Consider the following 13,952-nt stretch of genomic DNA (forward strand, 5'->3'; position numbering starts at 1 on the left):
CCCACCCCCCCCCCCACACCCACACAACCACCCACACACACACACACACACAAACAATAAGTATTCATAAAATTAAATATTATAAACTATAATTAATTAATTTTTATACCAACAGTTTTTTTTTAAATAATTAATTTTATTTAAAAATTAATTATTATAACAATTTTATATTCTAATGAGTCAATTTAGTCGAACACAAACACATTGTTCACGAACCAATTTCGAACGAAGCCGAACACGAGCCAAGTTCGGCTCATTTACAACCCTAATTATATGGCGGCATTTACGTGCATACCACTCAATTCCAATGTATTTACAAATCTAACGCTTGGGGTATGCTTTTTATATTTATATTATTCCAATCTTTCGTATCACATAAAAAATATCACTATTTTAACTAAAAAAAAAAAAAAGTAAAATTCACTTTATAATGCATAGTTAAAATGGCATATATATAAAAATTGTAGTTTAGGTGTTAGATATATAAATACATAAGAGCTGAGTTGAATGCAATATATATATATATATATAAAGCGTCAATAACTAAGCAATATAAAATGAGACTGACTTGTTCAAATAAAACCAAAGCTAAAACAAAAGACTCCAGCAATACACACTCTGATTTAAAGCTTCCTTATATGATGATTCGGAGGCTTCTGCAATCACACTCTTCCATTTCTACGTGTTATTTATAGTAAAAGCGACTAAATAAACATTTTAATTAAGTTTCCTAAAGTTTTCACTTTTCAAAGAGGTAGGGAATTATTTTTAGAAAATAATAGTACTTTACTGGTACATTTTGTGAGCTCTATTTATGATTCAGCGTCTGATAATGAAACCACATCAGAAAATCCATGACTTAACACGCCCTACAACATCTTGGCAGTAAGTAAATTTCAATATTTCTGGTGGTCTATAATAATTATCCGAAAAAAAAAAAGCATCTCTATAGCACACTCGTTTTAAACGCATGAAAAGAAGTAGGTGAACTAAAACATAAGAAGAAACTGGATAGATCTTCCAAAGATGAATGTGCAGAGAGTGTAATATGGAAAAATAAAAGGAGAAATAAATACAAGCAAGCTGCAGGCCAAGATCACTAAATTTAGAGGAGTCTGTTTAGAGAGATGAATAAATCACGGAAATTAATTCAAAAGATCCGAAAGCAAAGCTTAGAATATAAGAGCACAAACTAAGAAAACACAGAACAAAAGATTTAATATAAAAAAATCAGAGAAATGGGAAAAAACCAGGAAGCCACCCCAAACAAAGTAATCCACTGATACCAGTTACCCAAACAAAAATAGAAAATCAAATAGTATTGCTGAATTCAAACAGGGAATTACAATTAGACAAACCCAAATAGAAAATTACAACAAATACGACTCACGAGATGCGACTAGGTTGAATCTAGGGTGGTGGTGGTGCGCCTGGTGGCTTTTAGGGGCTTGGAAAGGTGGCGGTATGGTAGGGAGTTGGAGTAGTGGCAGTTACAGCAGGAACTTACTGTCATGGATGGCCTCGCATAGGTAAGCGGGATGGCAGCACAGAAAACAGCGGTTGGGTGGGGTTTCTTGGTGAGAACAGCCATGCAGGAAGGCTGGTACAACAATGTCTACAAAGATGGAGGGAATGAACAGCAACGGCAGCGATGGTGGAGGGTATCAACAGCAGTGGCAGCAAAGATGAAGGCTGGAACATTGGGAAAGCTGCAGGAAAACTACTGCAGGCGCTGTTTTTTGGCCGCTGCAGCAAGGACAAGTTACAGTTAACGATGTGGGAAGGATGTAGAAGAATGGGGGGCTAGGATACTCACCATCTCGGGAGTAAGATGTAACCGGAGCACCACCCGACCCTTAGATGCAGCCCTAGAAGGAAAACCCTGAGACTCCGCCGGCTGTCTCAAAAAGAATCATCACAATAACAGAACCCTAAAAAATCCTGAAAACAAATATATGGTGCTATGATAACTAGAGAGGGCCCCACTCCCATTGGCGGAAAACCCTAGGTGCAAAAAAGGGTCGGTCGGCCTAAAATCCTTGGACCGGTTCAGTCGCGTCTCATTGCCGCTCCACGCCAGTCTCCCGAGGTTGTGGGGACCTTCGACCTCAGTTGAAGCTATTATCTCCCCATAGTATGTAGTTAGGTTAAGCACATTGAAGGTAGCAGAAATATTGTAACATCCTGAAAAGTCAATCATGTAGGCATTGTCATTCCAAAGCACATCCTGATAGAATAAGTGTCAATCTTCCTTTGGCATATCTTGAACTGGAGCTGCATATACCTGTGAATTCTCACAAAGAAACTCTTGAGTCATTAAGTATGCAATTCGCCTCTGTCACAAATAGAATTCTCTCAAATAAACTCTCAAGTCATTTGTCTAGAGAAACTAACTCTGGAATGACATATATGGATATTGGACAACTCTCGATAACAACCGCTATAGAGGGGTCCCTTCTTTTCTAGAAGTACCTAAATTTCATTATAGGATGTTCTTTCTCACAAAACTTCAAAAACGATTTCTAACAATGTGGTTTATCCTCTTTATCTGACAATCTATTGGTGTGTACACTGCTGGACTAAATTTAACACTCAAATGACTCAACATGGTCTTCCAGAAGTAGCTCAAAAGTTTCTCATCTATATATGACATGTTGAACCTCCCTAAGTAGTGGTAGCTTAGGAGGTAGGTCATATGTCTGAAAATTCTAAAATTCTCTTATCTAGGGTTTTCATGCATCCGGTGTCGATTTCTCAAATTCATGACCGTCTTGAACAACCAATGTTACTCATGTTGTAACATGAGCTCAGCTTGAATGGCGTGCATTGCTCCCTCATCAGTTGAAAGTTGGGTACTCCTCATTTAAGTCTTCAACTTTTTCAGTATCTATCTTATCCTTGTCCATTTCTTCAACTGCTTCATCTTCAGTGAAATAGAACATACTCTTATTTGGGTGATCAGATGCATTGTGCCCAAACCATGGTAGTTGATGTACTTTATGCGCAGAAACGGGTTTGGAATTCCTAATTGGTTTCATCTATTCTCAACTCTGAATTAATTTCTCCTCAAACGGTGTCACCTTGGATGCTAGACTAGGTGTACTATTATTGCTTAATCCTGAGATTGAACTTTGTCTGTAAGATGTGGTGGTCACTTGGTAATGTTAACTCGAGAACATGGCTTGTCTGTAATGAATTGGTAGGTACTTCTACTGCATCTCTCGTTTTATCTTAAATCAGGTGATGGCTTAATTTTTCCCTTCTCACTGATGTAGGTGCTTCAATTTTTCCCATCAGATCAACGTACTCTTCTTTAACTTGGTGGCGGCAAGATTTAACATTATGTCCGGTGAGATGCTTGGTACTCAAAAGCACGTTCCATTGCCTAGAACCACTCAATGAAATCGTCTGCATTCATGTAGCCGTCAAAATATGGCAAGTCAACTTGCACTCCAAAATTATGGCTTATCCTCGGACATTCCATGTTAAATCTCGAGAGCATTGGTTCTTCATTACTAGAAATTACTCTAGTGAAAGTGATTCACTTCATCCTTTCGATCTGACAAATTACCGTTGATGCTACGGATGACCCTTCCGGATTATCTCCTCTCGAGGACGGCAAGCCTCTATTGAAGTTCGAGGATTTCCAGCTGCACATTTTTCATAAAAAGTTATCGGACATCACTTTGTGAATTTCTAATAAGCAGCATTGCTTCATTTTCTCCCAATCAGGTTTCTAATAAGTGTCTCCGCGATGGCGTGACTAGAGTTTAAGTTTGAGGAAAGAGCGTGTCTAAGGGTGAGTTCGGATGGAAAAAAAAATTGGGTGGCGGATTTAAAAAATCAGCAAGAGGAAGTGTTTTTGGGTGGAGTTTGGGTTATGTGGTAACGGATTTTGGTAACTCTTAGGTAAGAATGGGGATGTTGGATATAATACCAATTGATATTGGAGTTACCCAAACAACAATTAAAAAAATCAAATAGTATTGTTGAATTCAGACGAGGAAGTACAATAAGACAAGGAAATAAGAATTACCAATAAATACGACACGTGACTAGGTTGAATCTAGAGTGGAGGTGGTAGTTGTTAGGCGCTTGGAAATGTGGCAGAAAGGTAGGGAGGTGGAGTGGAAGGATTGGTACATCAGGGAAACATCAGATACTTGCTGTCCTAGACAGCAGCGTAGAGTTAATTGGAATGAAAACATAAAAAATAGCGGTTAGAGGGGTTTTTGGATGGCGTCAGCCAAGCATGAAGGATGGAACAACGATGGCAGCAAAGATAGAGGGATGGAACAACAGCAACATCGAAGGTGGAGGGCTAGAACGGCGGCGACAACAAAGGTGGTGTCACACACCCCAACTACCTCCCCCCTAAGAGTAAGCTGAGGCGCGACAAAGGTGGACAATTCAGCCAAACTGAATTCTCATCAACACTCATCTTGACTTGCATAATCAAAGCCCACTGGGTGATGAACTAGTCTAACTAAATTAAAGCAAACATACGTGATATATTACATTTCATAATTCATTCATATTCATATCCAGAAGTGTGAAAAATGATAACCTTAAAACACGAAAACAAAATAGTACTAAATCTAAAATAATAACAATACATACACAAAACGTCTAAGGTAAGAATGGGGATGTTGGATATAATACCAATTGATATTGGAGTTACCCAAACAACAATTAAAAAAATCAAATAGTATTGTTGAATTCAGACGAGGAAGTACAATAAGACAAGGAAATAAGAATTACCAATAAATACGACACGTGACTAGGTTGAATCTAGAGTGGAGGTGGTAGTTGTTAGGCGCTTGGAAATGTGGCAAAAAGGTAGGGAGGTGGAGTGGAGGGATTGGTACATCAGGGAAACATCAGGTACTTGCTATCCTAGACAGCAGCGTAGAGTTAATTGGAATGGAAAACATAGAAAATAGCGGTTAGAGGGGTTTTTGGATGGCGTCAGCCAAGCATGAAGGATGGAACAACGATGGCAGCAAAGATAGAGGGATGGAACAACAGCAACATCGAAGGTGGAGGGCTAGAACGGCGGCGACAACAAACGTGGTGTCACAAACCCCAACTGCCTCCCCCCTAAGAGTAAGCTGAGGCGCGACAAAGGTGGACAATTCAGCCAAACTGAATTCTCATCAACACTCATCTTGACTTGCATAATCAAAGCCCACTGGGTGATGAACTAGTCTAACTAAATTAAAGCAAACATACGTGATATATTACATTTCATAATTCATTCATATTCATATCCAGAAATGTGAAAATTGATAACCTTAAAACACGGAAACAAAATAGTACTAAATCTAAAATAATAACAATACATACACAAAACGTCTGTATAAGCTCTCAAAATTATACAGTGCAAAAGTTGTACAAATCATAGCTAGCTATTAGCCCCGGTGCTTGTTGCCCCTACCTGAAAGCAACAACGTAGAGTGAATAACAACGAGCTCAGAGAAATAATCAAGGCTAAAATAAGATTTTATACACACAAAAAAAAATAACGTAAATGCTCAAATGAAAATACACATGTCTAGACACAAGCCATAATGCTAGTATAGTAGATAACATGAAAATGAAGCATATAGTATAAAAATCAGGATTGTTGTGTACAATATGTATAGCTATAAACATGAAATTATAATTATAATCAAAAGATTGTTCATAAATTGTTTATCGTAAGTAATTATAGTAATGTCATTTCATAATAATGTCACTTGTAAATATATATGCCTAAACTATTTCTATGTCATCATATCATGGGCCACTCTGCCGCAAAGACCGTATAAACCACCAATAAAGATCCCCCCCCCCAACGTGACAGTTATCTATAGCCCCACTGATACTAATGGTTTCTTATGTTTTCACCGTCAGATCAAAACAGTTCCAGAATTTCTTCGTCGCACGAACACCAGGAGTCGGGAATATTGAATCACTGTTAGCATACTTGCAAGCACTCGTGTAATAGTCTACTTATAACATTCATTGTGACATTTATTAAAGCATAATACCTATAACAAATATTCATAAGTATTTCATATACCACATGCATGAATCATAACAAATATTTAATAAGCATAGTCATATGTATCATGGCATAATAACTTCGTATGTATCGTAATAGAAAGCAACTGACATTCACACATTTCAAGCAAATATTCATCCATAGCATGAAAGTAGTATGAATGCAACAGTGTCTCATACATAATAAGATAAAACCTACAGGAGTTTTTTTTAAAAAAAATTAGTACAAGATTATTGCACCGCACTTGACAGAGCAACCTTACGACAAGTTCCCACACACTCACTTCCAGTTTATCGTCTCGTATAAACAACACGAGAATTCATAAGCATCGTAGGAATTCATGAAATCCTAGCTCTTATAGGGATTTAACCAAAACAATGCCTTAAATGCCAACGCATAACTCAAACGAGCTTCTCAACATAATTTCGCCCACTTTGAAATCGCTTATTTTCTTCTCAACTCTTCCTAACACCTCAAGTTTCTTTTCCCCGTCTTTGTTTCCATGTTAAACACCTTACGAAAGCTCACAAATCACTTTTGACGATTCTAACACAACTTTAACGGCTCTGACAACTACTGGAAACGAAAAAGCACACTAAATTGAGACAAATATCAAAATGAAAGCAAGAGGATCTCAAATATCATGAAAGAGAGATTCATACCTTAAGATTTCACCCCAGGAAAGCCACGACTCCCAAACCGCTGCTCGACCTCACCTGTTTGCCCCATCTATAGTACCCAAGCCGTTCCTTAGTCGCGACAAGGCGGATTAAGGGAGAATTGAGCGGGATGGGGCTTTTCACGTGATCACCTACATCTCTCAACCATTTGATCGAATCCAATGGTTGAACATCGCTCATAATTTACATATGAACAGTGCACATGAAAGATTAGGGAGGAATTTAAGGTTAAATTAATTTAATTGAACTTATAACTTCCATTTTTTATCTCTCAAATCGCTCATAATTTACACACAATACTTTATATCGAAACGATTGATTTTATGCATAGAATTTTATGAAAAAAAAAATCGATGGGATTTCTGGCATGCTAAACTTAGGATACTTTACAAATTTGTCAAATTCTTTACCTGATTTCTGGAATTTTTGTGTTAGCGCTCTTCCCTCATAAAAATTTTATCCTCGAAATTTCTAACTTTACTTGAAGAGGGATATTTTTCTCTCATTTTGACTTCTTTTTCCAATGTGATTCCTTTTTCGGGTATGTGCTTCCATTTTATCTTGACAGAGAATTTGTATGTTCCTTAGCTTCTTAACATTAGTTTCTAAAATTCTTTTAGGCTCTTTAATAAAAGTTAGATTTTTTTTGTACCTCAATATCTTTACGTAAAATCCTCTGGCCTGAATTTGGTCGGAATTTCCAACTTTCAATGCACTAATGAGGAAAGATTGTGCATTTTTAACGCATAAAATATAAAACAACTTTTCACCAGACGGTTTGAGTTTAACTAACATTTTCCAACATTAAATGGTAGCGAAATGATTTACCAACCAATCCATCCTAAATATGAAATCAAAAGTTTGAATTGGTACCACAATCAGCTTTGTTTGCAGCTTTTGTCATGAATATTAAAGTGTACGATACATTTTCTGTTTGCAGAAAAAATCACTTAAGGCATAATAACACATAAAACAGGAGTAAAATGCTTAGTATCAATATGTAAATTGGAAGCAAACAAAATAGAAATCAAAAAATGAAATGCACTTGAATCGAATAAAACAGTGACAGACTGATTTTGACTCAGAACCGTACATGTAATCACTTCTTTAGATTTTTTAGCTTTTTGATACGTAACTGCAAAAATTTACACATTTGTTAGTTGCTTAGTACGGCGCTCTGAAATTTCACCTTTTACTTGAGTAAAAAGCTTACCCAAAAATTGAGTTTTGTTCGACTGGTCGTCTTCCAAAAACTTTATGGATTTTCTCTATCCTTGAATTGTAAATGATATGTTGTCTCTTTTCTTTTCCTGTGGACAATTCATTTGAATATGCCATGACCATCCACATTCGTAATATTTTCATAAACCAACAAACACAACCCAAAGTGCATTTTTTCACATCTTTCACAAGCAGACTTTTTTACCTGAGGTTGTTCATGCTACCCTTCTGATTTAATTTTCTTGATTTGAAAGTATTCTCCTCTGTCAAATCATTTTGCGACTGCTAGAGGCCGTCACTGCTAACTAGAAAAGCTTAGCTCATTTTCAATTCTTCTTGCTATTTCAAATAGCACAGAGAAATCGTTGATTTCAAATGGTGTTAAAGCCAACCCCAATTGATCTCTGAGACCACGCAGAAATTTGTGACATTTTCCTCCTGTGTACTAACATAGTAAGGTGAATATCTGAAAAGAGAAGTAAATTTTGTCTTATTTTGCATAATTGTCTTAGGACCTGAGTCAGATTGAAGAATTTATCTTGCAGTGCTAATCTAGTTGAAAGCCAAATAAAACAATCTTTAAAGACTTCAACAAAATCGCCCCAATGAATCTGTACAAAAGGTGTCAGCTGAAAATTTTCTTTGCGATGCGTTTGTAGCCCCGTCTTCTAGCATAAAAGTAATTAGAACCACTTTTCTGTTTTTTCAAACAAATCATATCATCCAGAATTTTTCTAATCTTCAACAACTGTAGGGTCACTGACACCCTTGAATGCAGGTGGCTTGAATGTCTGAAATACCTTAAAGTGTCGATCTACTTCTGCCCCAGTTTCAGATCTGAGCTCTGTATGAGTGAAAGATCTTCGATAACAACTTTTTTGTCTACCACTTGTGATATCGATTGCACTATGCCTTGTATCTCAGTAGCTCTGTTGTTCTCATTTGGCTTGTTGTGATTTTTATTTCTACCCAAAATATTTTCAAATCTTACTTTTTGCTCTGCGTTTGACCTAAGAGACTTGCCCTCAATACTGTCTAATTCTTGTTCAGACATATTCATCTGTATTGACACAATTTATTATTTCAATGCAATTTATAATGCATGATACTTTAAGTAATATGGGTTATCCACACCAGGTTTATCAACATATAGCTCTATATAAATCAATTCATAATTGACCTCATTCTTCTTCTAAATCTAACACGCTTTCATCATTCTTTTCGTCCAATAATCTGACTCTGATACCACTTTCTGTCACACTCCAACTGACCCCTCATTTAAAGGTCAGTTGAAGTGTAACAGAGGCATACAATTTGGCTAGACTAAATTCTCACCAACACTAGTCCTAACTTGCAGAATTAAGACTCGGTGGATAACAAACTAATCTAACTAAATTGTCGCAAACATACGTCATATATTGCATTTCATAATTCAATCATATTCATTTTCAAAAGCGTAGAAAATCATAATCTCAAAACACGAAAACTATATAGACTACTAAATCCAAAATAATAACTTTATGTACCCAAAACATCTGTACAAGCTCTCAAAACAATACAATGCAAAAGCAGTACAAATCACACTTGGTCACTCGTTTTAATGTTCGTTACCCCTGACTAGCCCTACCTAGAAGGCAACAATGTAGAGTGAGTAACGAGTTCAAAGAAATAATCATGGCTAAAATAAGATTTTATACACGGAAAGGAAATGAAAGTCTCAAATAGCATGAAAAAAGATATTCATACCTTAAGATTTCATCCCAGGAACCCTTACGGCAAGCTACGGTTTCTTGACTACTGCTCGCCCTCACCTGTTCTCCCATTGCTACAGTACTCGAGCCGCTCCTTAGTCGCGTGAAGGCAGATTACGGGAGAAATGAGCGGGGTGCAACTTTTCGCATGATCCCCTACCTCTCTAAACCATTTGATTGAATCCATCTCTAAAATCGCTCATAATTTACTTAGAGTTCATGCATAGAATTTTATAAAACTATTTCGATGGGATTTCGACGGATGCAAAATTTGAGATACTTTACAAATTTGTCAAATTCTTTACCTGATTTCTAGAATTTGTGGGTTGCAAGTGGAGGACCGGATAACAGCGGCAGCGAAGATGGGAACAATAGGAAAACTATAGAAGAACAACTACAGGATGTTACAGTAAGGACAGGTGACTAGGAGTGAAGAGGAGCGGCGTGGGAATGATGGGGAGGGGTAGGAGGAAGGGTAATCACCATCTCGAGAGTGAGATATAGTCGGAGCACCACTCAACCCTTGGATACAGCCCTATAAGAGAAAACCTGAGACACCGGTGCTTGGCCTGAACATAAACATGACAAAAATTGAACCATAAAACATTCTGAAAGCAAATATAAGGTACTGGAAAAACTAGGGAGAACCCCACTCCCATTAGCGACAACCCTAGGCACAAAGGAGGGTCAGACGGCCTCTCCAATCTCTAGATTGGTTCGGTCCAGATGGAGACGCAGCAATTGTCATGTCTCCTTGCTACTCTGCATCATCCACAAAGAAAAAAATAAAAACATTTATGCAAATTACACCACTCTCGAGCCTCTCCATACTTTGGAACACTTGAGAACATTTCTTCTCTTTTGCAAGATAGACTCAAAATTCAAAACCCTCCCGTCGACAAAAAACACACAATAAGAATTTTTTTAAATCAGTTACAGGTGTCGAGGCATCGTGATATGACATTGCGACACTCCAATGTGCATGGGATGCTGCATCAGGAGCATTGTAGTGTCGTATCCTCGAGTTTTGAGCCTAATTTGGGCATTGTAGAGCTATCTAGAGGGCGGTAGGTACAAAACAAAACTGAGGGCAGAGCAACCATGAACCCAATACAAGGGGGACACTTCCAAGTCCACAACTCCAACCCCCAACTCCAACCCCAACCACCCCCCCCCACCCCAGCAAATTCACTGTCAAGCTTGATCAGCAAAAAATAAGACACTACGTGAACAATTGATTAACATGATCACGTTTCACGTAATAACAGAGTACTCGCATCAAAGCTGACATTTTTTACAAAAAGCAAATGGCTGGTGAAAAGCCATAGAGATGGACCCAACTCGAGTGAACTAACCACATTTATGATAGAATTTTTGGCAATTATTTACCTGATATGCCCAATTTCTCCTTAAATATTTTACAAACTTAAATTGTTTTGGCATTTTATTTTGATCTTTGGGATTTAAATCCTCCTTGGCACAATTTGAAATGAGGAAAAAATATCATATTTGCATGCTCTACTACTGACATATTACCGGCTTATCTTTTAGCATCCTAACAACCAGATCCCACATCATCCACGACAAAGAAGCTTGTCCTTGCCAATGTTGATATGATTGTCTTTCAATTTTCTTTGATATTTTGCCCGTAACCCAACCCCATTTACGAAACAAGGGAAACAATTTTCACCCCCAAAAATGACAGTTTCACATTAGCCTTTTAAGAATCTTAGGGTCTGTTTGGGGCAGCTGCAGCTTATTGAATAATCTGCTATAATCTGCTATATTGAATAATCTGCTAATAAACTGATTAAAAATAATCTACTGATAAGCTAGGTGCGGTTATTTTTTCAAATATTTATTTTTTTGGAAAAGTCAAACCACTGTCAGAAAGCTGCATCCGCACCTAGATAGGTGCGGCGTTTTTCAGCATTTTGAAAACACATAAGCTGTCAAAACGTAGTTTACCCAAACAGTCAATGTGTGTTTTCAAAACGCCAACACACCAAATAAGCTGCCTCAAACGGACCCTTAATTTCCTATTTACTACCCTTGTGCGTTGCTTGATATGCTAAACCTAATATCTACAAATTCTTATGAAAAACTTATATATATGTTAGGCTATATCCCTAATTCTTCATCACTAGTTCTACTTAAGTTCTAACTTTGTGCATTTTCTACCTTTCCTTGTATGCATCAAAATCACAAGTCCAATTGCCCCAAACTAATCTTAAAAAAAATTTAATTTAATATTTTCACAGGATCTACTGAGAGCAGAAGATCTCAAATGTATTACGGAAAAGTTGAGATCCAAAATTTTCATAAAACAAATTCAAATAAGTGATGTTACGATAAAGTTGTCTTTATAAACTACCAATATCGATTTATTTTCTGTGAGCGTTGTTGCTACCAGCTAGAGAAGCAAAATCTATTTTTCACATATTCTTTTGAAGAACTTGTAACAGTGTTTGGACATATCTTTAATTCTTCAACACTAATTCTATCAACATAATAATTGGTCCACTTTCCACCTTTCCTTGAAAATTCTAAAAGTTGAAGTTAATTTAATTTTTAACTACCTAGGCTTTAAAAAAAAAAAAAAAAAAAACTAATTTCAAATTCTCGCAAGACCGAGTGAACTAGGGATCAGATATGTATTATGGAAAATTTGAAAACTGAAATTTCCCTAGTTCAAAGAGTCATGTTGTTGCAGCTCTGACAACAATCTATAAAATTATAGATCTCAAAAAGCACCACCCAAAAAAATATTAACAAACATGAGTAATATCAGTATTAATTATCACCCAAAATCACCAAAGTAATCAGCATCATGCAACAGTAACAGCGCTGCATTAAAAAATGGTTTTCATATTCTTCTATTCCTCCGCTTTGTCATGAGCAACAATCAACACGAAATAAATAATTTAGCTAAGCATTTTTAAATTATTACTAATAAGCCAATTTACCTTAATAATACCAATTTCAGACAATTGTAGCTAATGATTAAAAAAATAACCTGAAATGGTAAAGAAGGTAATGCATCTGAATCCCAAAAAAGATCATCTCCTTTCCCCTCTACATACATGCGAGCGTCCATCCTCGCTTTCCCTTCCCTCGAGTAAATGAAAGTTAAGACATATTGCCTGCAAAAATAGTCTCTGAGTTTGTCAAAAGAGTGTTGTAGATGCCTCCTCCAATCTTTGTACTCTACAGCACTAATAGAAACAGGAGTAGTGGATCCAGTAAACCCACCAACTTCCTCCCTTTTGCCAATTTGGGGTGATAAAAATTTATTTACAGCCATAGGCAACAACTCATCAGCAACAGTAAATGCAGTTCCCAGAAGAGCAAGTTGTTCAGCGTCGGTTTCAGCCTTAAAGAAGACGGATCCTTTGTGTTCTATGACATTATCATCTTCAGAAGTACCAGGAAGGGCTTTGATAACAACGTCCACATATTTATCAAAGAGTTGGAGAAGTTTGTTCAAAATGGTTCCACCATAATACAAAATGAATTTCGGAGTTAGTTGGCCTAACATTTCCTGAAAAAGTAGAACAATATAATAATGTCAGAGAGATTGCCATTAACTTACCAATTACATTTCTTAACATTAAGTTTTACTAAAATTTTGGAAGAGTAACATTTAAGCAAGCAAGAAAATAAAATTATTAGCCATTTCATCTCACGCACATCTATTTAACATAATGACACAAGCAGTCTAGTTAAAAGTCTTAAATTATCAAAAAGCTTTCTTTTAAAGATAATTATCCTTTTTAAGATGAAATATATGAATATTATAGCTACTAGCCTACTACCGTAGATTCTTTTAATATTTTAGATTTAAGTTAACATACCAATAATTTTTAGCATAGTAGATATAGAGATTGTCAAATAAGTCTCTAAGTTTAACATTTTGATGCAGCTATATCAATACCTACTTCGTTTTTACATCAACGTGTGAATCACCCAAACAAGATATCATGCTTATCGGCAGCTTTCCAACCTATTTTTTATGTTATCATGACAAACTAATCCAACTCAAAGTTAAAGCTTCCCAATTGTTGAGGAAAAAGAAACACAAGCTAATCTTTGTTGAAAAGCTAAGATTTGGAACTTAATATGGTTAACATTGGCAAAGTGATGATAATAAGAAAAAAACAGGAGAAATAAATTAAAACTATCCCGAGTAAATAAAATCAATAAAGAGATCCTTATTCTTATTCCTGAAAATGTACTTATTATTGGGGTGCTCAG

At 36.5% G+C, this 13,952-nt stretch overlaps 1 protein-coding gene across 4 annotated transcripts in view; it reads right to left on the reverse strand.

Annotated features, from left to right (window-relative positions):
- The window catches only part of LOC110025344 (exocyst complex component EXO84C), a 31,364-nt gene that overhangs the window by 5,180 nt on the left and 12,232 nt on the right, over positions 1-13,952 (reverse strand). For all 4 annotated transcript variants that reach the window (XM_020725779.1, XM_020725780.1, XM_020725781.1 and 1 more), the window contains one exon: positions 12,715-13,239. In XM_020725779.1, coding sequence (XP_020581438.1) covers positions 12,715-13,239 — 525 coding nt within the window. The remainder of the gene's footprint in view (positions 1-12,714; positions 13,240-13,952) is intronic.

The sequence above is a fragment of the Phalaenopsis equestris genome, unplaced genomic scaffold (assembly GCF_001263595.1).
Source record: "Phalaenopsis equestris unplaced genomic scaffold, ASM126359v1 Scaffold000297, whole genome shotgun sequence".
NCBI classification, from domain to species: domain Eukaryota; kingdom Viridiplantae; phylum Streptophyta; class Magnoliopsida; order Asparagales; family Orchidaceae; genus Phalaenopsis; species Phalaenopsis equestris.